This window comes from Rhineura floridana, chromosome 10 (assembly GCF_030035675.1).
Source record: "Rhineura floridana isolate rRhiFlo1 chromosome 10, rRhiFlo1.hap2, whole genome shotgun sequence".
NCBI lineage: Eukaryota > Metazoa > Chordata > Lepidosauria > Squamata > Rhineuridae > Rhineura > Rhineura floridana.
The window spans coordinates 90,636,764-90,663,397 of record NC_084489.1 but is presented as its reverse complement, the minus strand read 5'-3'; the positions used below and the strand labels follow the sequence as shown (position 1 = coordinate 90,663,397).

Genomic DNA, 26,634 nt, shown 5'->3' with positions numbered 1-26,634 from the left:
CTTCAAGTGTCTTTGGCACTTGTGGTTAGGCCTGTGGTAATTTAATTAGGCCTGTGGTAATTGGTCCTCTCATGAATAAGTTTGAATCGGAAGTTGTCTCTCCACTGCACTCCTAGGTTATAATTGATCATCCCATTGATGAGGGTGGTTTTCCCCGACCCTGTTGCTCCCATCACCATGATGACTTTGTTGGGGGCCTGCAAGTTCTCTTTTCCTAGCTGATATGTTAGGCAGGAAGTGGAGCCATCCGATGAGGCCTTCAGTGGCAGAGCATACACTGATGGCTGCCCATCTTCCACCAGGGTGCTTTCTTGGACGGATTTGCAAGCTAGTCTGTTCTCTTCTTCTTCCAGTGATATGGAAACCTCAATCTCTTCCTGGGGTTGCTCTGAGTCGCATTGGCACACATAGCTGAGACACGGAATCTGTAGGGTGTTTGAGGCTTTAGATTATCAATTTGACAGACCTCCATTTTCTTCCCTGTTCTTTTTTCATTCCATTCATATTTGCCCTTGTGGTTCTCCTCTCCAGCCTCCTCTCTGTACTCCACCCTGTACTCGCTTATCACTACTCCCACTCCAATGACCTTTGGAGTGCTCCAGGCAATACTGATTTTGGAAGACTCTACGGCTACCTCTCTAGGTTTCCCAGGAGGGCTGGTAGGAAGTGTCTTTACAGATTTACTCACGTCGCTGGTCTTACTAACGCCTGGTTTGCACCTTGCAGCATATCGGAACTGGTACTTGGTGTTCGGGCTCAACCCTTTCACTTGGAATGCCTCCTGACTACCTCCTGTATTCACTGTCTTCCATCTTTCCCGTCCTGCAATTGTGTACTCTACCTGATAGCTGGAGATTGCAGCCCTGCCATACTCAGTTGGCTGAAAGGTCTGCTGCACACTGTCATGTCCAATCCCACCAATCAGGAGAGGCAGAGGTTTTGAGGGCAGCTCAACGTTTCTGCTGATCAGTTCCCCATCTTCGTAGAGGTAAATGGAAGCTCCTGGGTTGTCCTCGTCTGGGACAGAAGCCACAAGAAACTGGGTCTTTTCGTTTGATTTGTTGGCCTGGGCAAAATCTAGAATGGCTTTGGCAGCTTTACGATCATTTCGGTTTCTCTCTGTTTGATCAAACCAGACTTTCCAGTCCTCTGGTCCAGTCTGGCCTCTTGCAGGAGCTGCCGATTCCTGAAAAAACTGCTTCTGAAGAAAGTGCTGCAAGGTGGTTAGAAACGGTTCCTCATCATGTAAAGAAGTGAATGTAAATGAGACAACAAACTCATTCTGGGTGTCAAGCACAAATTCTTCCAGTTTGTTCTGGGAGGAGATGATTTCCATCCCGCTTAGGATAGTAAGGTAAGATCTGACCAAATTAATCTCTCGTTCCTTGGTGTCCAGAAATTTATTGAGGTTTTGACTGTTGAAGGGGGATTGATTTATGGAGGTTAAGATGTCCACCAGGACTCTTTCCTCTTTCCCCCCTCCCCTGATGGAAGGCAGAATTCCTGCCAGCTGTTTCTGGAAAGTCTGCCTCTGTTGCTTGCACAGATCCTTGAATCTCTTTATTTTAGCTTTTATCTCTGGGAAAGCATCAGCAATGGCGTTCTTTGCCAGGTCATTGAATCTTATATTGATTTCACTCAGTTGCTCCATGACAGTTTGCGCATCAAAGATCAGTGTTACGCTTATCTCGCGCACCATCTTAGCTGCTCTGGAATCCAGCTTTGTCAGGGGGTACAGCCAAACTCTTATAGGCACAGCCTTCTCCTCATCCTCCCCCATCATTTTGGGCAGAGCAGCATATACTTTCATGGCATCTTGGAAAGTCACCGGATTGTTCTCTGGTGAAAAGTCTCCATAGAATTTGCAGCTGAAGTTTTCAGTGTGGGATTTCTCCTTCTCGTCCATCTGGATAGACGTTTGCCCTTTCACAGAGACTACCATCATCTTAACTGCAGCCTGGAGGTTTCCTTGTATATCTTGTACAGACTCAGAAGAAGAGACCTCACGGTCAAACACAAAGAAAGCCTGTGCTCCATACAAGATGGCGGTGACTACGTGGGTGGCCGTGCCATGCTCAAAAACGGCCGGATAAGATACATTTTGGATTCCCAAATGGCTCATTGTCAGCTGTGCATACTTGGTGGTCGCTTTGTACTGCAGAGTGACTCTGGCCTGTTGCTTGGACTTCTTAGTGTCTTGAAGGAATTTGCCTGATCCTTCCACTTCCACCAGTCCTCCCAAAAAACTGGCCTTCAGCGATGCTGAGACGTTGAGAGCAGAAGCCTTATCATCAATGGAATCGGATGCAATGATCTCAGATTCAGTCTTGGGCTGTGGTTTGATACTCAAGTCCTTCTGAAGTGAGTCATGGTCCCACAAGGTGATCCCTGCAATGAAAAAATAGAATCACAACAAGGCTTTAGTTATGTTCCAATCGATGTAGAGCACCACCATCCAAAATGCCTAAGGCTGGATGCAGAAACAATGCAGATCTGAAAGTGGTACAATACAGCCATCACTGCTTTTGTTCCACTGTCACCCAGAGTCAAACAGGTTTGTGCCATTTTGTAAAGTTTTGCAAACAAACTGGAACAGGTTCAGAGGAGGGCAATAAGGATGATCAGGGGACTGGAAACAAAGCTCTATGAGGAGAGACTGAAAGAACTGGGCATGTTGAGCCTGGAGAAGAGAAGACAAAGGGGAGATATGATAGCACTCTTCAAATACATGAAAGGTTGTCACACAGAGAAGGGCCAGGATCTCTTCTTGATCATCCCAGAGTGCAGGACATGGAATAAAGGGCTCAAGTTGCAGGAAGCCAGATTTCGACTGGACATCAGGAAAAACTTCCTACCTGTTAGAGCCATACAACAATGGAACCAATGACCTAGAGAGGTAGTGTGCTCTCCGACACTGGAGGCATTCAAGAGGCAGCTGGACAGCCATCTGTCGGGAATGCTTTGATTTGGATTCCTGCATTGAGCAGGGGGTTGGACTGGATGGCCTTAGAGGATCCTTCCAACTCTACTTTTTATGATTCTAAGTAGAATCATAGAATATATGTACTGTCATGGAATATATGAACTATATGTACTGTGAACTAAGCCCCACAGGAATATCCCACAAGTTTTGAATAAGCAATTCACCAAAGCCTGAACAGAACTTTGTCCAGGAGAACTTATTGGAAGTCTCTTTTAATGGTGATAATAGGAAATGATACAGAATCATGCATGAGGGCAGTGAGGAAGTGCCTTCTCTATAGTGTGCTCAGGGGAATGTATATATGTGCATGAAAACTGATGGATCTGAAAGGGGAAGCCATGTTGAAATCAAGTGGGTGAAGATAAAAGGAGATGGGGGAAATAATGATATAATGGAGGGAGTATACTGCAAACCAGCCAGCCAGCTGGAGGACTTAGATGATGCTTTCCTGAAACAGATTACAAAACATTCACAGTGAAGAGCCACAGTAGTAGTCATGGGGGATCTCAACCATTCTGACATCTGCTGGAAGCCTGAACCCTGCCTTGCTGACAACTACATCTCCCAGAAGGTGGAGAGGGGAATAAGGGATCTGCTACCCTGGATGTAATCCTGACCAGCAGGAAAGAACTATGTTTACTGTGCGGATTTGAATTGGATGTGTGGGTATTTGTATGAATGTATGTTATGAGTGAGTGTGTATTTTTAAGTATATGAGTTTTTTGCATTTATAGTTTACAATGTGCCTGGGGAAGAGGTTTTTCCATCAAGCGGGGAGACTTGAGGGGGCCCCAATTGCCATAGTGACGGGCAGAGGGAGGTATGGTGTTATGACAAGGATGTGCCAGGTAAGGGGAACGCGGCCCAGACATGTAGTGGCTGTACCTCGTTCCGGTCCTTCTCATATCCGCAGGGTTGTTGGTTGTCCTCTCAGCCAACTCTCAGATCTCCAGTTGCTGCTTTTTAATGCCAGATCGGTACATAATAAAACCTCCCTCGTCCATGATTTGATTATGGACGAGGCAGCCAATCTGGCATGCATAACCAAGACCTGGGTGGGCGAACAGGGAGGAGTTAGTCTCTCCCAGCTCTGCCCACCGGGGTATTTGGTTCAGCATCATGGTAGATCTGAGGGTTGGGGAGGCGGGGTTGCTGTGGTCTATAAGAGTTCCATCTCATTCACCAAGCACCATGTCCATGCAGTTACTGGTCTGGAGTGTTTGCACCTTGTGTTGGGCCAGAGGGACAGACTGGGAATCCTTTTGGTGTACCGCCCACCTTGCTGCCCAATGGCTTCCCTAACTGAGCTGACAGAAGTGGTCTCGGAGGTATTGTTGAGATCCCCCAGACTATTGGTACTGAGGGATGTCAACATCCATGCCGAGGCTACTTTATCCGGGGCGGCTCAGGACTTCATGGCTTCCATGACAACCATGGGGCTGTCCCAATATGTTAGTGGCCCAACACATACATCGGGGCATACTCTCGACCTTATCTTTGCTACTGGACATGGGGATAGTAATCTGGATGTGGGGAGTCTTACATCTCTCCCTTTGTCGTGGACAGATCACTGCTTGCTGAAGTTTAGACTTTCAGTGGCCTTTTCCCTCTGCAAGGGTGGGGGACCTATTAAAATGGTCCGCCCCCAGAGACTAATGAATCCTGAAGGTTTTCAAAGGGCTCTGGGGGATTTTCCAGCTGATAGGACTGGCGCTCCTGTCGAAGCCCTGGCTAATCTGTGGAATACGGAGATGACCCGGGCTGTGGACACGATCGCTCCTCTCCTCTGTAGAGCTCATTCAGCTCCTTGGTATACCCCAGAGCTGAGAGCGATGAAACAAGACAGGAGGCGGCTTGAGTGGAGATGGAGACGAACTCCCAACGAATGCAATTATGCACTGGTTCATGCTTCCACTAAGCTGTATGTAGGAGCGGTGAGGGCGGCGAAAAAACAACATTTCGCCGCCACTATTAAGTCATCTCTCTCCCGCCCAGCGGAGCTTTTTAGAGTCGTCCGAGGGTTACTCCATCTAGGCCTACAGGACACGGTCAGAGCTTGGAAGATTACTTTTAAAAAGTAATAAATTACAGTTACAATTACTTGGCCCAAAAAGTAGTAATTACCGTTACAGTTACAATTGCTCTGAAAGTAACTGATTACTTTACTTTTCCTCAAAAGTAATCACTACAATTACATTTCAGTTACTTTTTAAAAAAACTCCTACAAGGTGCTGGCCTTGGCTGCTGCACATCTAAGAAGCCTAAAACAATATTAAAAATAAACACACACACACAGGGGGTAGTAGAATAAAAAATTTTATCCATAAGATTAACATAATGGCATAACAGAATCTCACATCCCCCCAAGCAATGAAGATACCCCAACTCTTGAAATCAGATTTTACACTTGAAATGCTTTTATAATATGTTTCTGTTATGTCTCAAAAGAACAAGATGCTCAAAGAGCATGTCAGACAAGGAATGTCTTTTTACAGTCATTACGTTGCCACCAGTACTGAACAGGCGTTCTGCTGTGGCGCTTGAAGGCATGCCTGTGTTGTGCTGCAAAAAACACCACAGCACACGTGGAAAGCCATGGAGTGATGACACTTCCCTGCTGGGAGACCTCAGGTACCTCACCAGTTCCTCCTCAGCAGTGTCCACTGCTGACTTCTTGCCCTGGGGCAGAAAGTTCAAGAAGTCATCTTCTAAGTCATCTCCTTCCTGGTCTTTATCTGAAGACTGATCACTGTCCTCATTTAAGTACACCCATCTTTATTTCGGCTTTCAGCAAGGCTTCCATTGTGTATCTAAGAAAGAGAGAGGATATGTTAACACATATATGTTAGGAAACCATCATCTGCTCTTCATTTCCTGATGCTTGTCATGTCCCCTGGTTCAGGGTCCCGCCTGAGCCTGTGGATGATGACGTGGAAGGTAGGAAGGTGACCAAGTCACCACACTCATGGGGCAGCACAGCAGACCCTTAAGGATTACCTGCAGCAACCCAAGGTTGTGATGAGGAGCCCCAGGAAGAAAAGGCCCAGCCCCTGCCTGCCACCTTAAGCCCTCTGATGCCTCCCTTGAGACAACATTTCCCTTGGAGTAATCCACCCAAAGGGCTTCCCTAATGTTCTTACTTGTTGGTATGGGTGGTGGCCTGACACGATTCCAGCCGATCTAGTTTGAAGCGAGGGTGTACGCAGGCTGCCAGAAGAAGCAGATCCCTGCCAGATCCCCACCTCTCAAGGGTTGTCTGCTGCTGCTTCAGCATTTTGGGAGGAGGGGTGTCATGCATTGGTTCAGGAAGGCCATGTCTCCTTGCCTTTATTGCTTCTTCAATTGCTCTCAGCTTCTCAGGGTGTGCCCTCTGAGGAAGAAGAACAAAGAATGAATCCAAGAAAAAATGGAAGAGAAACTTCACAATTTAAACATAAATAGACAATGGACACTCTTTGAGGACCAGCATGACAAAGGCTTACCTCAAAATGTTTCTTCACATTGGATGAGGAGGAAACAGCTGATCTCAGATTTTTGATCCTTGGAAGGCAGTAATTGCATCGTACAACAACATTTTTCCCACTCTGGCTCACAAATGTACAAGCTTTCTCAAAGCCAAACCATGGTACTTGCTGTTCTGCAGATGTGGCTATGGGCAACTGGCACTGCTTCATGCCCTCCTCCTCCTCGTGCACAGGGCCTCCTTTCTGAACCTCGCTTTCTAGTTTTGCCTCCTCAGGATCAACAAGCTGTGACGCAAGTGGCCGCACTAACTGACTGCTGCTCTCAGCAGCAAAACCTGCAACAGGCGTCTCTGTAATAAACAAGAGATAATGCTCCTATATGGGTGAACTTCAGCTGTGATGTGCCCCCATCTCTTCCCCATGCTGCAAGATCCCCCAGTCAGAGTGGAAGTAAGCAGGTCGATAGCACAATTAAAAGAGATCCTATTTGCATCATTTTTGCTCACTAAATAACCCTGCCTGGGCCAGTCTAACCTACTATCTCACAGGGTTGTTGTGAGAACAAAATGAGAGTAGGGTTCAAATCCCCACATAGCCATGAAGCTCACTGAGTGACCTTGGGCCAGTCACTGCCTCTCAGCCTCATGAAAACCCTATTCATAGGGTCACCATAAGTTGGAATCAACTTGAAGGCGGTACATATATTTTTTATTTTGAATATGATGATTATGATAATAAATATGCAGCATTTCAAATTAATTCTGTATGAGAAGCATTCCATGCCAAGCTTGGAAAACCAAGGATGAGGTATAAAATGTAGGCAAAAATACTTTTGACAAAATGCCGTTTATATTTTATATATATGAGCCTGGGTAGGGAACATTTAATCTAGCCTACTTGCTTTCAGCAAGAAGGGTTAAGTGCCTTCAGGCTAGGGCAGTCACCAGAAGGCCACAGCAGAGACAAAGGAGCCTAGTGTTGTGGAGATGTTAGATGGGAGCTTTGGGGAGTAAAGATGGAGGCTCCTGAAGGCTGCAATTCTAAACACACTTACTAAGGGATTAAGCCCCATAGAACTCAACAGGAGTGACTTCTAAGTAGATATAGTTTGGACTGTGCTGTTGGTAAACCTTGACTAGGGTTCTTCTGCAAAGACATCCATATCCAAGCAGGGTTGGCAACCCCCTGCCTGGAATACCCTGCCCTTATCTTTTAATGTGGCTGCTCCAAATGTTTTTGCAGATTTGACCCTTTACTTCAGAAAGAGGTCTGAAAAATGAGTAAGAGTAAGAAGTATCTTTTAAAATTGTTCTTTTCAATTCACTCTTGAATGAACATCATACCTAGGGCAGATCCACACCATTCCTTTAAAGCACATTCAACACCCATTTGAAGCACATGAATCCCACCACAGAATCATGGGAACTGCAGTTTGTTAAGAGTGGTGAGAACTATAACTGTGAGGGGGAAATGACACTTCCCAGAATTCTTTAGGGGAAGTCATGCACTTTAAATGCGAGTTGGATGTGCTTTACACATATTGTGTGAATCCGCTTAATAAATTTTGCCTGCATGTAAATTGTTCTAATTAATTTTTCAAAATGGAAATAAGCTATAAAGTGTAGTGGGTGACCATGGGCTACTCACCATTTCTCAGCCTATCTGCCCCTCAGGATGAAAACAATGGAGAACCATGACTACCCCAAGGCATACTTAAAATGTAAAGGAAGTATTGTACAACCATAGTATGCAATTGGATACTTATAGGGACACAGCATGACAAAACTGGGTGGAAGTAAAAGTTCTACACTTGGAAAAAGAAACCAAATGCACAGTTATAAGATGGGGGATACTTGGCTCAGCAGTACGACATGCAAGAAGGATCTTGGAATTGTTGTTGATCACAAGCTGAATATGAGCCAACAGTGTGATGTGGCTGCAAAAAAGGCAAATGCTATATCAGGCTGCATTAACAGAAGTATAGTTTCCAAATCATGTGAAGTATTAGTTCCCCTCTATTCAGCACTGGTTAGGCCTCATCTTGAATACTGTGTCCAGTTCTGGTCTCCGCACTTCAAGAAGGATGCAGACAGACTGGAACAGGTTCAAAAGAGGGCAACAAGGATGATCAGGGGATTGGAAACAACGCCCTGTGAGGAGAGACTGAAGGAACTGGGCATATTTAACCTGGAGAAGAGAAGACTGAGGGGAGATATGATAGCACTCTTCAAGTATTTGAAAGGTTGCCACACAGAGGAGGGCCGGGATCTCTTCTCAATGATCCCAGAGTGCAGGACACAGAATAATGGGCTCAAGTTGCAAGAAGCCAGATTTCAACTGGACATCAGGAAAAGCTTCCTAACTGTTAGAGCCATACAACAATGGAACTAATTACTAGAGAGGTAGTGGGATCTCCGACACTGGAGCCATTCAAGAGGCAGCTGGACAGCCATCTGTCGGGAATGCTTTGATTTGGATTCCTGCATTGAGCAGGGGGTTGGACTTGATGGCCTTATAGGCCCCTTCCAACTCTACTATTCTATGATTCTATGAAAATATTTATATAAGCATGACTATCAAATATGTTTATTTATATAACCTGTAAAGATATTTATAGTGCAATCCTATGTTTGTTTACTCAGAAGCAAGTCCCAATGTATTCAATGGGGCTTACTCAACCAGGGAAAACTGCAGCCTCAAGTGATAAGGAACTTGTTCTTTTAACAAGTCCTTTAAGTTGAGAGCTTATCCCAGTCTGTGTCTGTGTTGAAATTGCTTTTTAATATGTTTTTAAATTTTTTCTTAAAAAAATGTTTTTAAAGCTTTAAAAAATGTTTTTAAAGATGTTTTGTTTTAATATATTTTAAAGTCTGTTTTTATGATTTTTAAAGTGTTTTTAGTGCTTTTGCTGCCCTGGGCTCCTACTGGGAGGAAGGGTGGGATATAAATAAAATAATAAAAATAAATAAATAAACTTCATTCATTTTTTTAAAAAATGAGTATTAGTTTCCTACATAATAAAAACTGTGATAAACCCTGCCTAATTTCTTTAAAAATAGGGTTGGAGGGAGAGATATTTACAACACAAACACAAGTCTGCACTTTACTCACAATCATGAAAGGGCGGGGTTGCAGCCAGAGCTTTGAAAAGTTACTTTAAACTACAACTCCCATCAGCCCCAGCCAGCATGGCCACTGGATTGGGCTGATGGGAGTTGTAGCTAGAGCATGATCTGTTTAAAAAAAAGTTGTGCGGGGGGGTTTATGTTTTGGTGTATATCTCGGGAATTAGACCACCTAGAAACTTTTTTTTTTAAATTGAAGCAGAGAATCCAGAGAGTAAGGGGTGGTAGCCAGAGAGCCGGAGCCCCCCCCCAAAACCAGAGACTCCAGCCGAAAACACACACACCGGGGCACACACACACACAAATCATCGTCACTCACCTCCACAGCTCTTCGCCATTCTGCCTTCCTTGCCCTGGCTTTTTCCTCCGGCGTCCATTTTTTCCTCTCAGAGTCAGACGCTAGCAGGCTCCCCCTGCCTATTCATCTCTTCTATCGTGCCTCCTAACACAGATCACGAGGGAAGAGACAGTCTGCGCAGAGGTCCAATCAGTGTGAGGCACATGTCTTGTGTTAACCAATCACAGCCAGGAGCTGACTTCCCCTTGTTCCCGCCCCCAAGTAACGTCCAACCTAACGTGGAAACGTTAAAGTTGAAGCTGAAAAGTAGGGAAATTACTATTCGTTCCGTTACTTGCCAAATGTAATGGAATTACCCACTCGTTATTTAAAATTGTAATGAATTAAAAGTAACTCGTTAAAAATAACGAGTTACTTCCAAACTCTGGACACGGTAGATACATCGGTGGCCCGCTGTAATGAGTTCGCTGAGCACTTCCAGCATAAGATCTTATGCATTCACCGGGACCTAGACTCCCATTTTATAGCAGTTAACCCTAGCGAGGTGTCTGGAGCACAGTCTTGTCATGTTTTGTTGGATGAGTTTCAGTCGGTTCAGTTTGAGGACGTGGACAAGGTGCTTGGACAGGTACGTGCAACCACTTCGATACTAGATCCTTGCCCCTCTTGGCTAATAAAAACTAGCAAGGAGGGAACAGTTGGCTGGGCCAAGGAAGTGATAAATGCCTCCTTGCGAGAGGGAGTGGTCCCCGGCTGTCTGAAAGAGGCAGCTGTGAGACCACTTCTGAAAAAACCATCCTTGGACCCAGAAGATTTCAGCAGCTACAGACCAGTAGCAAACGTTCCATTCCTGGGCAAGATCTTGGAACAAGTGGTTGCCAACCAGCTCCAGACACTTTTGGATGAAACCGATTATCTAGATCCATTTCAATCGGGCTTCAGGCCTGGTTTTGGCACTGAGACAGCCTTGGTCGCCCTGTTTGATGACCTATGTCGGGAGAGAGACAGAGGGAGTGTAACTCTGTTGATTCTCCTTGATCTCTCAGTGGCTTTTGATACCATCGACCATGGTATCCTTCTGGAGAGGCTTGCGGAGTTGGGAGTTGGAGGCACTGCTTTGCAGTGGTTCCGCTCCTACTTGGCAGGCCGTCTCCAAAAGATAGTGCTTGGGGAACATTGCTCGACACCGTGGGTTCTCCAATATGGGGTCCTTCTCATTGGCGGCCCCCGAATTGTGGAACAGTCTCCCCGAGGAGGTACGCTTGGCGCCGACACTATCATCTTTTCGGCGCCAAGTTAAAACCTTTCTCTTCTCTGAGGCATTTTAATCTTAGTTTAAATGTTTGTAACTTGGTTTTAGATTGTGTAGTTTTTATATGCTTGTTGTATCAGATTCTGTAATTTTATTGTATTTTATGTTAACCACCCAGAGAGCTATTGCTAGTCGGGCGGTATATAAGTTTAAGAAATAAATAAATAAATAAATAAATAAATAAATAAATAAATAAAACTGGCTGATGAAATGGAAGTGACAGGAACCTTCTGGGTGGTGACTGAGTCATCTTGGAATTTTCAATAGGAAGGGGAATGAAGTCTGAACACTGTGGATATCAGGAAAGCCAGCTTCAAAGACGAAAGAAAAACTGGGTAGACTGCTAGAAATTGGATAGAAATTCTGAAAGAGGAAAGAGTTCAAAAGAGGCAGTTTATGTGAAAATGAAAAATGGGAGACATCTGAAGAAGCCAGTCTGGCTACACAGGTCACTCTCTTGAGGAGCTGAGATTGAAAAAGGACATGTGTGGGAGATGTGACGCTGAACTGTGGATGAGTACAACAGAGTAGCCTAAACCTGTAGGGACGGTCTCAGGAAGACTGAAGCCCAGAATGAGTGGATGCTTCCAAGGGATGCTGACAACACCAAAAAGGACTTTTCCGGCTATGTTTGTGGCAAGGAAGGGGCGGGTCCACTGCTGGGGAAGATGATGCAGTATTAATATGTGACAAGAGGGAAAGTGGAACTTCCCGACTCCTATATTGCCTCAGTCTTCTCTTGTAAGGAGAATTGCCTTTGAGTTGGGAAAATGTATTTCTTTATTTAATAAATTTCTGAACCGCCTTTCAAGAATAAAATTGTTCCCAAGGCAGCTTGCATGATAAAATATATCAAAATATAACAAGAAAATATAATAAACATCATTTTAAAACATCTCAATAAAACATAGTCTCACATTATTAAAACTAGCAGTCCGTCATCAAAAGCTGACCATAATAATCATGACCAGACCATGTGACCCGATCTCCAGCTGAGAGGTAGAGTTGTGTATCATCGACATATTACTGACACTTCAGCTCAAACCTCTGGATGACTCCTCCCAGTAGGTTCATGTAGCTGTTAAACAGTGTGAGAGGCAGAACAGAACCTCGAGGCATCCCACAGGCCAAAAGGCAAGAGGTGGGATAGATGTCTGTTCTCCAGCACCAGCTTCTGAACCCAATTCTTCAGAAAAGACTGGATTCACCATTAACATAGTTCCTCCTAAGCCCAGCCTAGACAGAAGGTCCAGATGGACACAGCGGTCAATGTTACTGAAAGCTGCTGAGAGGTCCAGGAGAACCAACAGGGTAACACTACCCCCATTATGATGTACTCATTTCTGACATTCAGAAGACCTTGGGAAAGACAACACTGGGTCGACATCTTCATTGAGCTATCCACTACGACCCCAAGGTCTCATTTAGGGATGGGATTCACATTTCAGTGCCAGTTTAATTTTTACTCCGTCAAACTTCCTTCTGGTACTGCTTCATAAGGGATCAATGTTTGGTATTTGTGATAAATATCAATTTGGGGCTTTTTTGCAATTGGTTTGACAACACTTATATCTCGTACCAGGTCTTGGATCCCACTTAAGTCCAGGGTTGCTGTCCCTTATAATGTTGAGTCTCAAATTCCTAAATTGTTTAACACCAGAATTCTCCTGCTGCTTTCATTGTCCAGAATAGGCTTGCTTTTTAGTACCTGCATTTGGGCCCTGCTGTTTTGAGAACAGTTTGACCATTAACTACAATACATCTAAGGCTGTAGTGTTTACAAGCCCAGAGCAATAGAAATGGACTTTAAATGGTAATGCTATTGAGCAAGAGGTATAAATATAAGCTATCTACAAATACAGAACACTGACTCTTGGTCTGAACAATGTAAGCAGGCAATTGGCTCGGCAAATTGCAGCCAGCAGGTTATTTCACGATTCTCCTTTATGCAAAGTGGCCTTTTCAGGTGTTCTGCTATTCAAGCCTAGGCTGAACCCACTTTCACGTATGGCATACCCATTTGGATTTCAGGATTTAAATCAATATGCTTTCATTAGGAAGACCCTGAGTCATCATGTGTGGGGAGTGTAGTTATTTATTTGGAAGTGGGTATCTTTGATTAGTTGCATGTAAACTTGGACTGATGCCCTGAAATGTTGGTTACATTTGCACTTTTCTGCAGCTCCTGCTAGTTATCTCTTGTTATTGCTCTTTGACTCTTGTTAATTGATGGATGAAAGAGATGGAGAAGATATTTAGGCTGGGTTTTTCCTGAAGTTTGGGGCAATTATGGGTTAAAGAAGAGCTAGTTATCTGTCATTCAAAGATTAGCAGAGTTAGATCTACAGTATCAGAGAACTACAGTGAACAAATCCTGATTTCCATTACTCCTTAATAATGCTTTAAATTATGGAATCATCGGTCACATATTGCACACATTAACTGCCTCCAAGTAAATGCTTCCTTGTTTTAACTTGCTGTCCTCTGCACTGTTTATATGTATTTGTTGTTAACTGTTCTACTTAGCTGTATGTATTATTTTAACTCACTATATGCATTATTTGTGTATTCAATTTTATTGGTTTGTGACCATAATAAACAGCAATTGATCATGAGAAGTAATAGATCCACTCTATTTTGTACTGGATTGGCCATATATGGAGTACCATGTCAAGTTCTGGATACCAAGAAGGATATTAAGAATCTGGAGTGTGCCCAGAGGAGAACAACTGGGATGTCAAGAGATCTGAAAAGTTAGGCCTGTGTGAATGGTTGAAAGAGCTGGATATGTGTAGCCTGGCGAAGAGAAGACTAGGGACAGACACAAGAGTAGGAGGTGGTGGGCTCTCCTTTGCTTGCAGGATGGCCATGTGACAGGGATGTTGGAGTTGCATCTTGCATTGCGGATCTTGAATGGAGCAGGGAGATTGGACAACGGGGGGTTGGTTTATGTTTTGCACTGTCTGTAACATGTACGACTGTCTGCCTGTTGGTCAGAAGTCATGGGGGTGCCCTTGGTGCAAGGAGCTCCTGGCTGTCTGGGAACATGTTTGTTACCTTGAGGCCAAGGTGGCTGACCTGGAGAACCTGAGAGAGGCAGAGAGGTTTGTGGATGAGGCCTTTGGGGGCATTAAAGCTGTGCCCCACTCCAAGGATGATAGCTCTTCTGCTATCATGGAGAATGAGGGCCTCTGGGCAGGAGAACGCCTATCTGAGGAAGAGGGAAAAATCCCCTTAGAAAGGACCCATTCACTGGGGGACGAGCAGCTATCCTCTTGTGATACTTCTCTGGGTGGGTAGAGAGATCTTAGTAGTGGCTGATTTGATCATTAGGGACATAGATAGTGGGGTGTGTGATGGGCGTGTAGATCGCAGGGTGATTTGCCTGCCTGGCACAAAGGTTGCAGATGTTGCCCATTGGCTAGATAGCTTGGTAGATAGCCCTGGGGAGGAGTCAGTGGTCATGGTGCACGTTGGCACCAACGACATGGGGAAATGCAGTCGTGAGGTCCTGGAATAAAATGTAGCTTGCTAGGTAGGATGCTAAAAGCCAGGACCTCTAAGGAGGCTTTCTCTGAAATGCTACCAGTTCCACGCGCAGGACCAGCCAGACAGGCCCAGCTTTGCAGTCTCAATGCGTGGATGAGACGATGGTGTTGGGAGGAGGGGCTTGGATTTGTTAGGCACTGGGGGACATTTTGGGACAAGCCAGGCCTGTGCAAATGGGCTCCACTTGGACCGGGATGGAACCAGACTGCTGGCCCTTAGAATCAAAAAGGAGGCAGAGCAGCCTTTAAACTGAGGGAGGGGGAAACATTGACAGGAGCTGAGGAGGGTCCTGTTTGGAATAAATCTCCCCCCTGGGATAAAGACAAAAAAATGATGACGTTTTAAATGGGGTAGTCCTAGAACTAGGCATTGTGAGTGCAGGGGCACAGGATAGCAATCTAGAGAGGCAAAAGTACCACAAGCCAAACCAAAAGTATACAAGACACATGGAGAGAGACTAATGCTAGAAGCCTCTTAGCCAAGATGGGAGAACTGGAGTCCAAGATCTTAGAGGACAGTGAGCATAACAGAAACCTGGTGGAACAGAGAAAACCAGTGGAACACAGTTACCCCCAGATATTAACCATATTGGAAGGACAAAGAAGGATGTATTGGACGTGGTGTCGCTCTTTATTTGAAAGAGGGCACTGAATCCAGCAAGCTAGAAATCCCCAAAGAGGCAGACTCCTCCACAGAATGGTTGTGGGTGGTGATACCACACCCCAAGAGTAACAGTAGTAGGGACATTCTATCGTCCCCCCAATCAAATTGCTCAGGGAGATCTTGAGGTGAGGAATTAAATTGAGGAAGCATCCTGGCAAACTAGGACTTCTTTTAGTAGTGGGTGACATACATATATGTGTTCCAGTCATGACAAAGAAGCAAAATTTCTACATAGCCTAAATGACTGTGCTGTAGAACAGTTGGTCATGGAACCAACCAGCAGGACGGCAACTCTGAACTTAATTTTAAGTGGCACCCAGGACCTGGTGAGGGATGTAAGTGTTGTCAGATGAAAAGGGAGCAGTGACCACAGTGCTATTAAATTCAACATGAATGTAAACGTCCAACTGGCAAGAAAATCCAACATGGTTACATTTGACTTCAGAAGAGGAAACTTCCCACAAATGAGGGGATTGGTAAAAGAAAAAAAGAGAAGGTAAAGCATCCCCTAAACAGTGTCCCCCTCCAAAAATGCTCCCAGTTTGCACCAACTTCAGGTACTGAAACTGCACTGTTTTGCCTGTTGCTAGAATAATGTTTTACTTTTGTGTATATAAGTCCTTCCTTGCGACAGCTTTACCTGGGATGAGGGCATCTTTGCGACAGTCGTACAACATCCCCAGCTGGAACGGGCGGCCCAGTGCTGGTATTTCAACAGTGTCATCTGATTTGGCCATGGCTCAGGTCCAGGTCACTCTCCCACCTTCACCTCCCTGCAAGACAAACGTGAAGGAGACAGGACATATTATTCAACATGTGGAGTATGGGAGGACAAGAGGAGGATTAACAATACCATCGAAAGAGGAATGGCTGCAAGGCAAAAAAGAAAAGCAAAGAAATGTGGAAAAATGTTGCATCATGAAATAAAATGTAGAGGGTTGTATCCCGTGGTTGCACAGACACGCGGAAGGTGGCTTGTGCAACTGATCTTTCTCTTGCTTTCCTCCCATATGCAGCCCCCTACACCACTTGAAAAATCTATCCACAGGGAACCGAGTCATACAGAGCTGCCCCAGGAAAGGAAATTGGCTGTAATTGGGCCAAGATATCTTGTACCAGTGGGAACTCCACTCGGAACAGATCCCTCTGTCCAGCTTAAGGCAATTCTTCCTATCCCTTTACAGCTTTCCTGCCATTTGCACCCCCCCGTAGCACTTGAAAACTATCCAGCAAGTCCCCCTGCCCCCAAAAAAGGGGGACTATCATGCAGGATTGCAGTGGGAGGGGAAATCTCCTGAAAATGGGGAAAAGGTATCTTGTGCCAGTAGTAGTTCTGCTTTGACATGATCATCCCCCTGCCCAATTTCAGGCAAATCCCACTATAGTCCTGTATGACGCAGCCCACACCGTCTTGGTGCTTTGACCCTCTGTAAAGGGTTTTTGACAGTGCAGAGGGGGAAGGGGAAGAGAAGGACCACTGGATACAACAGATGAGTTTCCACTTGGCTGAGAATAAGGTCTGGGGAAGACATTGTGGATAGCAGAGAACTCGTTTATTTATCAAAATCAGTTTTATATCCTACCTATCTACAAAGTATTCAGGGGGGCTTTCAATGTGGGGAACTCAAGCTGGCTGGGCAGAGATTTCAGTCCTGCTTTCTGCAGGGTTGAGCTGCCTGTGGGTATGAAATCATGTAATAACAGCAACTGTAATTCCAACAGAAATTACAGAAAATGCAGCCAAGCAAGCAATGAGATAATAAAGTAGTATTTGGGGAATGTAATGGAAAAGCGAAAGGAGACAGAAACACGGTCAGAACCCTAAATGCAACAATACAGTGACTAGTACGTAGGGACAAAGATAACTATTACAATAGTTATTGTATAGAAATAGAAGAGGACGACAAAAAGGGAAGAACAAGAGCCCTGTTCCAAAAGATTAGAGAAATGAAAGGGAAATTTAAACCAAGAGTAGGGTTGTTGAATAATCAACAGGGGAAAACACTGACTGACCGAGATGAAATAAAGGGAAGAGGGAAGCAATACACTGAAGAACTCTAGAAAAGAGATGCCAGTATGACAGATTCATTCACGGAGGAACCATATGATGAAGAACCAGAAATTTTAGAATGCGAGGTGAAAGCTGCTCTTAAAATACTTGGAAGAAACAAATCACCAGAAACAGATTGCATACCAATCCAATAGAGTTGCTACAAGTTACTGAGCCTGTTATCTGTCCAAATTTTGACAAAAATTGGTCCACAAATATGAAAAGCTAAGCAATGGCCCACAGACTGGAAGCCTTCAATATACATCCCAGTTCCAAAGAAAGAGGATCCCAGAGAATGCAGTAATTATCAAACTATTGCCTTAATATCCCACGCAAGTAAAACAATGCTCAAGATTCTACAACGAAGGCTCTTACCATATATGGAGCGAGAAATGCCAGACATCCAAGCTGGATTTAGAAAGGGAAAAGGCACCAGAGATCATATTGCAAACATATGTTGGATAATGGAACGGACCAAGGAATTTCAGAAGGAAATCACCCTGTGCTTTATAGATTACGGCAAAGCCTTTGACTGTGTAGATCATGAAAAACTATGGAATGCTTTAAAAGAAATGGGGGTGCCACAGCATCTGATTGTTCTGATGTGCAACCTATACTCTGGACAAGAGGCTACTATAAGGACAGAATATGGAGAAACCGACTGGTTCCCAATCAGAAAGGGTGTGAGACAGGGGTGTATTTTATCACCCTACTTGTTTAATCTATACGCAGAACATATCATACAGAAAGCGGAATTGGACTAAGACAGTGTGAAAATTGGAGGGAGAAATATCAATATTTAATATGTGCAGATGATACCATACTCTTACCAGAAAATAGTAATGATTTGAAAAGAATGCTGATGAAAGTTAAAGAGGAAAGCACAAAAGCAGGACTACAGCTGAACGTCAAGAAGACTAAAGTAATGACAACAGAAGAGTTATGTAACTTTAAAGTTGACAATGAGGACATTGAACTTGTCAAGGATTATCAATACCTCGGCACAATCATTAACCAAAATGGAGACAATAGTCAAGAAATCAGAAGAAGGCTAGGACTGGGGAGGGCAGCTATGAGAGAACTAGAAAAGGTCCCCAAATGCAAAGATGTATCACTGAACACTAAAGTCGGGATCATTCAGACTATGGTATTTCCGATCTCTATGTATGGATGTGAAAGTTGGACGGTGAAAAAAGGGATAAGAGAAAAATCAACGCATTTGAAATGTGGTGTTGGAAGAGAGCAACCCCCCCTCCACAGCCAGCTGGTCCCTCCCCCCACCTTTGGAGAAAGCAAAGAGCAAACTCCCATCCTGCTGGGTTCACAGCAAGATTGGTGCTCAGCTGCTCTTCCCCTTCTGCGTCCCTCTCTGGGAGAAGAAAAAAAAGACATAGGAAGAAGCAGGTTAGGGCCAGACACGGAGCAGCAGCCAGTGTTCTTATTGTGTCCATAGGGCCCAGGGATAGGGGGGGAATTTGGCTCAGTTCATATTTAAAGGTGAACCTCCTAAAATTCACATTTTCCAGAACAATGGAAACCACAGCCATTGTTCAGAATTTGTACTTCTCTGAATTTTGCTTCTCCAGCCAAGTATAATGTACAGAAATGCACTTACTGTGGTAAGGTGTGCCTAAATGTGCATATATTTGTGCATAGAACATAAAATATATTATGGAAAATGCCTGTAAAAATATGTAAATTAGGCAGAATTGTATGCAAATGTTTATATGAGGAGAAATTTACAATGCTGATGAATTTTCCTTCCATGATGAAATTAAAAATTATTTTCACAAACTGATATGGAATTACAAGACTGGAAAAATGCAAAAGTGTGAGAAACTGAAACGGACGGATTTGCCCATCCCTAATAGAGTTACAACTTTTACATAAAGATTGAGACATAATTTGGCATCCAGGGGTTGAGTCACGATTCTCACTAACCTAGATCAGTGCAGTCCTGAAATCTGTTCTTCCACTTCTCAAACGTTTTCTCCATCTGCAAAAGAGGGTTCAGTTTTCCTGCCTCATTCCCAAGGCACTTTGGGATTCCAATGAGTGTTGGGTTTGGAGCTTACCTTTATCATTGCGTGTGTGTTTTTCTTCCTAGGAAAAAAAATCTCCAGCACCTTGCAGCCTCCTTGCCTCCCCACGCTTCCTGATCTGAAAAAGGCCCGGAGGAGGAGTTGCCTCGTGCCTTCTCCTAGGCTTTAATTGCAGCATGGGCACCGGGAAAGGCTGCAGAGCGCCAGGGAGTTGATTTTTTGAAGTAAAGAAAATCTACTCACAAACACCCCTTGGCAGCCTCCAGGAGGGAGAAAAACATGACAAAAACCCTGCAACCCCCACCCATGAGAATTACATCGACATTTTCTCTCCCTTTTCATCATTTTTGATGCAGTTTCTTTTCCCATTAATCAATGGAGAATGGTCAACAAACAAACTAACCACAGAGTGACTTTTTTCAGGGCTGCAGTAGCCTAAATGGTTCATTGCCAGCTCCCCTCCAAGGAGGCATTGGCACCTGCAAAGGGCCCCGGCAGTGGAATTCAGCCTGTTAGGAATGTGCCTAACATTCTTGAGTATCTTGATATCATTGGTCCTGCTAGCCCAGCCCATAAAGCCTGTCACAACCTTGTGCTATGGCTCCATTCATTTGGTCCAAGCAAAGTCCATATTAGGATTGATTTGTGGACTTACAAAACAGCCATAAAATTCTTGGTGAGAAAAGGAACGGGAGGACCTTTTTACCCTGGCCTTCAGCTGGACTGGATCATAGCAGCCCACCATACAAGACAAGCTGCTGCAGTAACAAATTCTAATAGTATAAATTCTTCTTACCAGACTGTGGAAACAGGATGAATCTTCCCTTGCCCACAAGTTGGTTTCTTGCTTGTGTCTTCTTCAGGGAATCCTGCAGAGGGTGTGTGGCTCCTCTTAAGCACAGACCTGTTTCAGGCACATCCCCCTTTTAGTTATCAATAACGAAAGTTTACAAGCTGGCAGAATTCCCTCTCAGGAGAAGGAAGCTGAGAGATTGCGGAAACGTGTCCCCACTAGTCAGCATTTCCCCCGAAAGAGCCTCTTTAGCTGTGATCCCCCCACAAGTCAGACAAATGCAGAAGAAAAGTCCCCAGCTCTGCAATCCCATCACAGGCCACTCCATGACTCCTGCCAACCACAGGCACACCTGGGAGTTGCAGTTGGTTGGGGAGGGAGGCTGCAAGAGTCAGCGCTGGAGGGCAGGGGAGGAATGGAGAGGAAGGGGCAGCGGACGCAGTGAGGGAAAAGAGGATAAAGAGGGAGGCCAAAGGGACGAGGGAGGGACTGAGGGAACAGAAAAGGAGGGCTGCCTGGACAACACACACAACATACGCCCCAGCCCTCCCTCATTCCTGCCTGGTCTCCTGACTGATTCCACACTGAGAGCCACCTGGGCAACTGCATCAGGGAGGAGGGGCCTGGGATGTGCAGGTGTGCTGGGGGTGGTGCACAATATTCCCCAAATCGGATTTGGTATCAAATTCTGGGATGATCCACAAGTTTTTCTCATCATCAAACAGGCTCCCACTTTGCATGCGTTCGCAGTTGTTAGCAACACCGCAATTGCCGCCCTGGGCTCCTGCTGGAAGGAAGGGCCGGGTATAAATAAATAAATAAATAAATAAATATATTTTTAAAAAAATCTGCAGTGAGAATTATGTGATTATTTACATAATTATTTTTGTAATCTGCTGCTGCTGTATACATTATATAAATATACAGCAGCATAAGGAATAACGGGGGGAATTATGTAATTTTTCAGAAGAAGTAACACGAACAACAAAAAGGGAAGACCGGGAGTCACGATAACTAGCAGGACACAATTTATAGCAAACAGGAACTGGCAACCCATTTGACGAATTGAAAAATCAGAACCAGATATTTAAATAATTAGAAATGAAAAAGATAAAAAGTTAATATTTAAATAATAGTAATAATAAAAACTGGGAACAGAGGGGAAGAGGATAAGCGATTGAAGCTGTTGTAGGAGAAAAAAGAGCAGAGAGAAGGAATGAAAGAAAATGGCAGCTTGTGGGGATCAGGAGGATAAGTGTGAAAGGAGAAGGGAGAAGAAATGACAGGAGATGAGTACAACTACTTTGAGAGAGGCATGTCAGGGCAGGAATGGAAATATATATATGAACTGGAATGAAGTACCTGCTGTACATGGAGAAAGTCCCAGCTTCAATCCGTGACATCCCCACAAAGGGCTAGGAGAGAATCCTGCCTGAAATCCTGGTGAGCTGCTGCCAGTCAGTGTAGACAATGCTGAGCTAGATGGATCAATGGTCTGACTTGGTACAAGGAAGCTTCCTATGTTCTTTTGTCCCATCACCAAAGTTCCTCCTTGTCAGGGAGCTTTTCACTTCTCCTCTTCCCATGCTCACCAACAGCCAGGTGTTCTTTGTTTTTTCCAAAAGCCTCACAATCCTCTCCCAACAGCCAATAATACAGGAGCAGCTCATCCAGTGAACAACATCATTTGGGAGAGGAGGGGAGTGTGCAATCCTGCTTCCAATTTGGAAGATTCAAAGACAGTGTGAAGGAAGTATGAGAACATTTATGTGTGTGTGTCCGTGTGCGTGCGTGTTTTTAAATCTCAGTGCTCTGCCCTTGCCCATGCCATAACTTATATGAGGGCTGGTTGTTCCCTTGAATGCACGTCCACAAGAGACTTGGTGCTGAGATCATCTACCAGATGACATTCGGCAAGCCTTCCTTGGGTTGCTTCATGTTCCCGATTCAATATTAACAAGAAGGCTGCTGGCTAAGGAAAACTGCTCACATCCATCACATCTGAGTGAATATAAGGAAGAAGAGGATTGGGGCAATGAAGTAAGGGGTTCACTGCACTTAAGATATTTCTGTGTCACTCTGAATTATAGGATGAAATCTGGATCACCTCAAACTAAATATACTGTTTTCCATGAAGTGCTGACCTGGAGGAACAGTTTCTTCCTCAGGTGATTTGCTGAGGCATTAACTTTCATTATTGCACAAGATCTTTGAAAGGGGATGTGGTCTCTGTGACTGACTTATTCTGAAACTGAATCCAAAAAGGGTGGACACAGATGTTCAGAGGGTCCTCCGTGACATTCCAGTCACCATTTGGGCACAGAGCAACGAAGAGTTATCAGCACAAAAACAGACAGCTGACACCTTCTTTTGAACATCAAGTGAATAACTGAAAGAGGAAGTGGTGCTCTAGGAAATTGCTCTGCAGCCTTTTCTGTTGCATGGTTTGCAGAGTAAAGTTTAGTTTATTTGCGGTCAAAGACCCATAAAATCGGTGGTTAATATACAATATTTGGAAGTGTGCGAATAGAATTAAAAACAAAATAATAGCTAATACAGAGTTAATACAAGAGTATAAAAGGAATTTAAAGTATTTGTTACAAGAATAAACAAAATGGTTGTTCTCAAATATCATCAAGAAATCTGGTAATTAGAATTTCAATGTTAATACAATCACTTTAAAAGGTTTGAACGTTTAAGCTGAGCTACATACAGATATTTGGCTACTGCTCTCGTATATTGTTCGTTCAGATCGCTCAAGATGCATATTATGAGCTCCTTAGAAGATTTACTAGAATATTTTTCTATAATTGGAAAAATATAGTCATGACGTTCCCGAGTATATAATGGGCAATCCAACAAGGTATGCAAAAGCGTTTCCAGTACCCCCTCATTACACAAACATAAGCGTTGATTATACGGAATTCGCTTATATCTACCATCCATTATTGAAGAACTTAAGCAGTTAAATCTAGCTTTTATGAACACATGACAGTATTTAGGAATTAACTGATAATTAAGATAGCTCGGGTACTTAAGAGGATCAAAAGATAAAGCATGGGACAAGGGTGAGCAAGTTTTAAAGGCTGCTGCTGTATCAGTTTGTCTGTCTATATCTTTTAGTCTGGAGCATATGGTATTTCTGGCAGTAGTTATGTCAAGAGAAGCTAGATATTGTAAGGAGAGACCTAAATGGGAGAGTTTATCAGAGTAAGATGACATCCATCTGGAAGTGAACGAGTCTTCCTAGATTTTAGCTAAGTATCCTGGGATTTGGTTGTATGCAAGTTTACACCAATAATTAAAGGCTAGTATCCAGGCCTTACAGCCGATCGAATTTAAGCAAACTTCCAATCTCATCGCTGCACTCGGGACGCAATTTGGTAGTCCTAAAATTTGGCGCAGAAAGGTCGAAAGCACTGCTTCTAAGGATGGTTTAAAGGCAGCAATCCAAAGAGGGACCCCATATAACAATTTGGGAATGATCTTTGTATTAAACACTTGTATGGCCGCCAAAATACATTGTCCCCCTTTAGTGAAAAAGTATCGAATGATATTTTTTGTTGTGTTTCGGGCTGTCATCATTGCCCCTCGTATATGCGTAATCCAGGAGAGGTTTAACTGAAACATAATGCCCAGAGGGTACCTGGGCAATTCTTTGCCCATCTATTAACCAGTTGAATATTTTTAGTGACTTGGAGAAGGCTACAATTTTTGTTTTACTATAGTTAATGGTTAGATGGTTTTGTGCACAATATGCCATAAAAGCACGGAGCAAGCGTTTTAGGCCGATTCTGGAGAAGGATAGTAAGGCCGCATCATCAGCATAGAGCAATATTGGACATCTATGCTTGCTAATCTTAGGAGAATGGAAGGAAGGGGAAAGACAACTATTTCTCATATCGTTAAGGAAAAGGTTGAAAAGCAGGGGCACTAAAACACAACCCTGCCTTACACCTTTCATAATAGGGATGGAATTAGACAACCCTCCTTCTATGCCACAGCGAATTCTGAGGGAGGTGTTTTTGTGTAGATTGTAAATAAGAAAGAGCAGTCTTTTCTCGATCGTTGTACTCGCTAATTTGTTCCATAGGATATTCCTAGGTATCGAGTCAAAGGCCGCTCTTAGATCCACAAACGCTGTGTATAAGCCACTGCCCACTTGGTTCCTGTACTTTTCCGCCAGATGGAATAATAGGGCGCAGTGATCAATTACCGAGCAACCCCTTCTAAACCCAGCCTGTTCGCAGCCTAGAATGTTTTCTTCCTCTATCCATGAAACCAGTCTGTTTTTCAGATAGATAGCATATAGTTTTCCTATAACGGAAAGCAAACTGATTGGTCTATAGTTATTAGGGTCTTCCCTGGGACCTTTTTTGTAGATTGGTATGATTATAGCTTCACTCCAAACCAGAGGAATAAGTCCTGAATTGTTTATTAATGTAAATAGATTGGCCAAGACCGGAGCCCACCAATCTTGATGATTTTTAAGTAACTCTGGCGGTAGGTTATCTCCTTCCGGTGCTTTTGACACTTTAAGCTGAGAAATTAGGTCTATTATTTCAAGATGGGAGACTGGATTCCAAAGTGGCACTGATTTTAGATCAAAGATGAATGGGTTATTTGATGTTGTGTGTAGTTCATTTTTCTGCGTTGCTATATAGTGTTCTTCCCATATATAGGGGGGGATATTACAGGGAATGTAGTTTGTGGGCCTAAGGTTTCTAGATACTAAAGACCAAAACTTTTTTGTATTTTTAGATTTAACTGCTTGTATTAGAGAATTCCAGCCTGCCTTTTGGAATTGTCTCTTTTTGTTTGCTATTATTAATTTATATTCATTTTTGGCATTATAGTATTCCGAAGGAAGCTTTATTGAATTGCAGTGTCTGTATTGTAGGTATAATTGTTTTACATGTATTTTTGCTTGTTTGCATTCCTGGTCGAACCAGTGGGGCAAATGCATATTAGATTTCATTTTTTTATCATAGGAATTGGAGACAATGGAATTTAAAGTTTCCGTAAGTGAAGTATATGAAGATAGCGCCTTTAAGATACTAGTGGTATTGCTTAGTTGGGATTGTAGTGCCTGTGCAGGCAGGGAAACAAGAAACTCTGCTACTTTGGAAGCTATAAAAGAGGACCATTTGTGTCTTTTATGATATTGTTGTGCGGGATTAAATGACAGATTATAATTCCGCTCTAGTCTTATTTTCTCATTTATTCAAATTGCGCAGGTTAACGGCAGATGGTCGCTGTCTTGCCTAGTGCCTATTGCAAAATTATCTATAGCCTTGAGAAGTCTGAGAGGAATTATTATGTAGTCTATGACACTACTTCCTCTGTTGGAAATAAATGTGAATTCATTAGAAGACCCCCAAGTTTCTAGTCCATTTAGTGTTACCAAATCACGATTCACTACCATACGGGTTAAGCAAATGCCTGAATAGTTTACTCTGTTGTCTTTAGAGGATCTGGCTGGGTGGTTGACAAACCGTTCCTTATCCTCACCCCCCCACCCCCACAGTTTAGATGAGAATAAGGTATCATTATTGGAGCCAATTCTGACATTAAAATCACCCATAAAAATTGTTAAAGCCTTCGGGTAGCGGATCTCCAATTTTAGTACATAGCTGTCTAGTTCTTCCCACATTTGATCAGTTTCTGCCCTTGCTGTGGGAGGGGGAATGTAAACATTAAACAACAGCAGAGATAAAGACTGAAATGTAAGTATTACCGCTATAGCAATATTTTTACAGGGAGTTAGTTTAACCAATTGCATCTTGAGTGAGGTAGAGAGTAGGATTACTAGGCCACCCTTTGCTCTGCCATTTCCTTCCGCTGATGCGTGGTATGCTGGGAGTTCTACAGAAATGTATCCATCCAAGGTTATTGCTGACGTGATCCATGTTTCTTGGAGGCAAATGACATCAAATTTATGTAAATAACTATTCATGTCAGGGTTGTTAAATTTAGAGGCCCAACCCGCAATGTTCCATGAGATACATTTTAGGGGTAAATCCACCCCAGATCTTTTTCTAATAAAGAATGCAGAGGGAGGACTAGGAGATGGCATTAAGTTCTGTGGCCTAGCTGCTGTCTCTAAGGCGGGTCAATGCATTACTTCTATTTGCTCCAGGAAGCCAGTGTGATCAACAAATACTGCTCCTGACTGGTTAACTGTATGTTGTTTGATGTTATTTCTTTGCTTGCACTGGCATTATATCCGGTGAGCTGTGTGGGGACTGCCTCTGCGTTCCTATGTTATTCCTTTCATTTTGGTCACTCAAAAGATGATGAATTAATTGATAAAGTTTGTCAATGATCAGCGTGCATTCAGTGGTTGGTAACTGAG

General features: G+C 43.7%; 1 protein-coding gene across 1 annotated transcript; it reads right to left on the bottom strand.

The window, feature by feature from the left end:
• Positions 1–41: 41 nt before the first annotated feature.
• On the bottom strand, positions 42–21,729 carry LOC133364841 (verrucotoxin subunit beta-like). Its single transcript, XM_061585703.1, is given in 6 exon segments — positions 42–385; positions 388–2,388; positions 16,035–16,167; positions 19,386–19,440; positions 20,283–20,390; positions 21,642–21,729. Coding segments are annotated over 3 exon segments (2,442 nt in total). The 5' UTR covers positions 16,132–16,167; positions 19,386–19,440; positions 20,283–20,390; positions 21,642–21,729.
• Between the last annotated feature and the right edge of the window lie 4,905 nt (positions 21,730–26,634).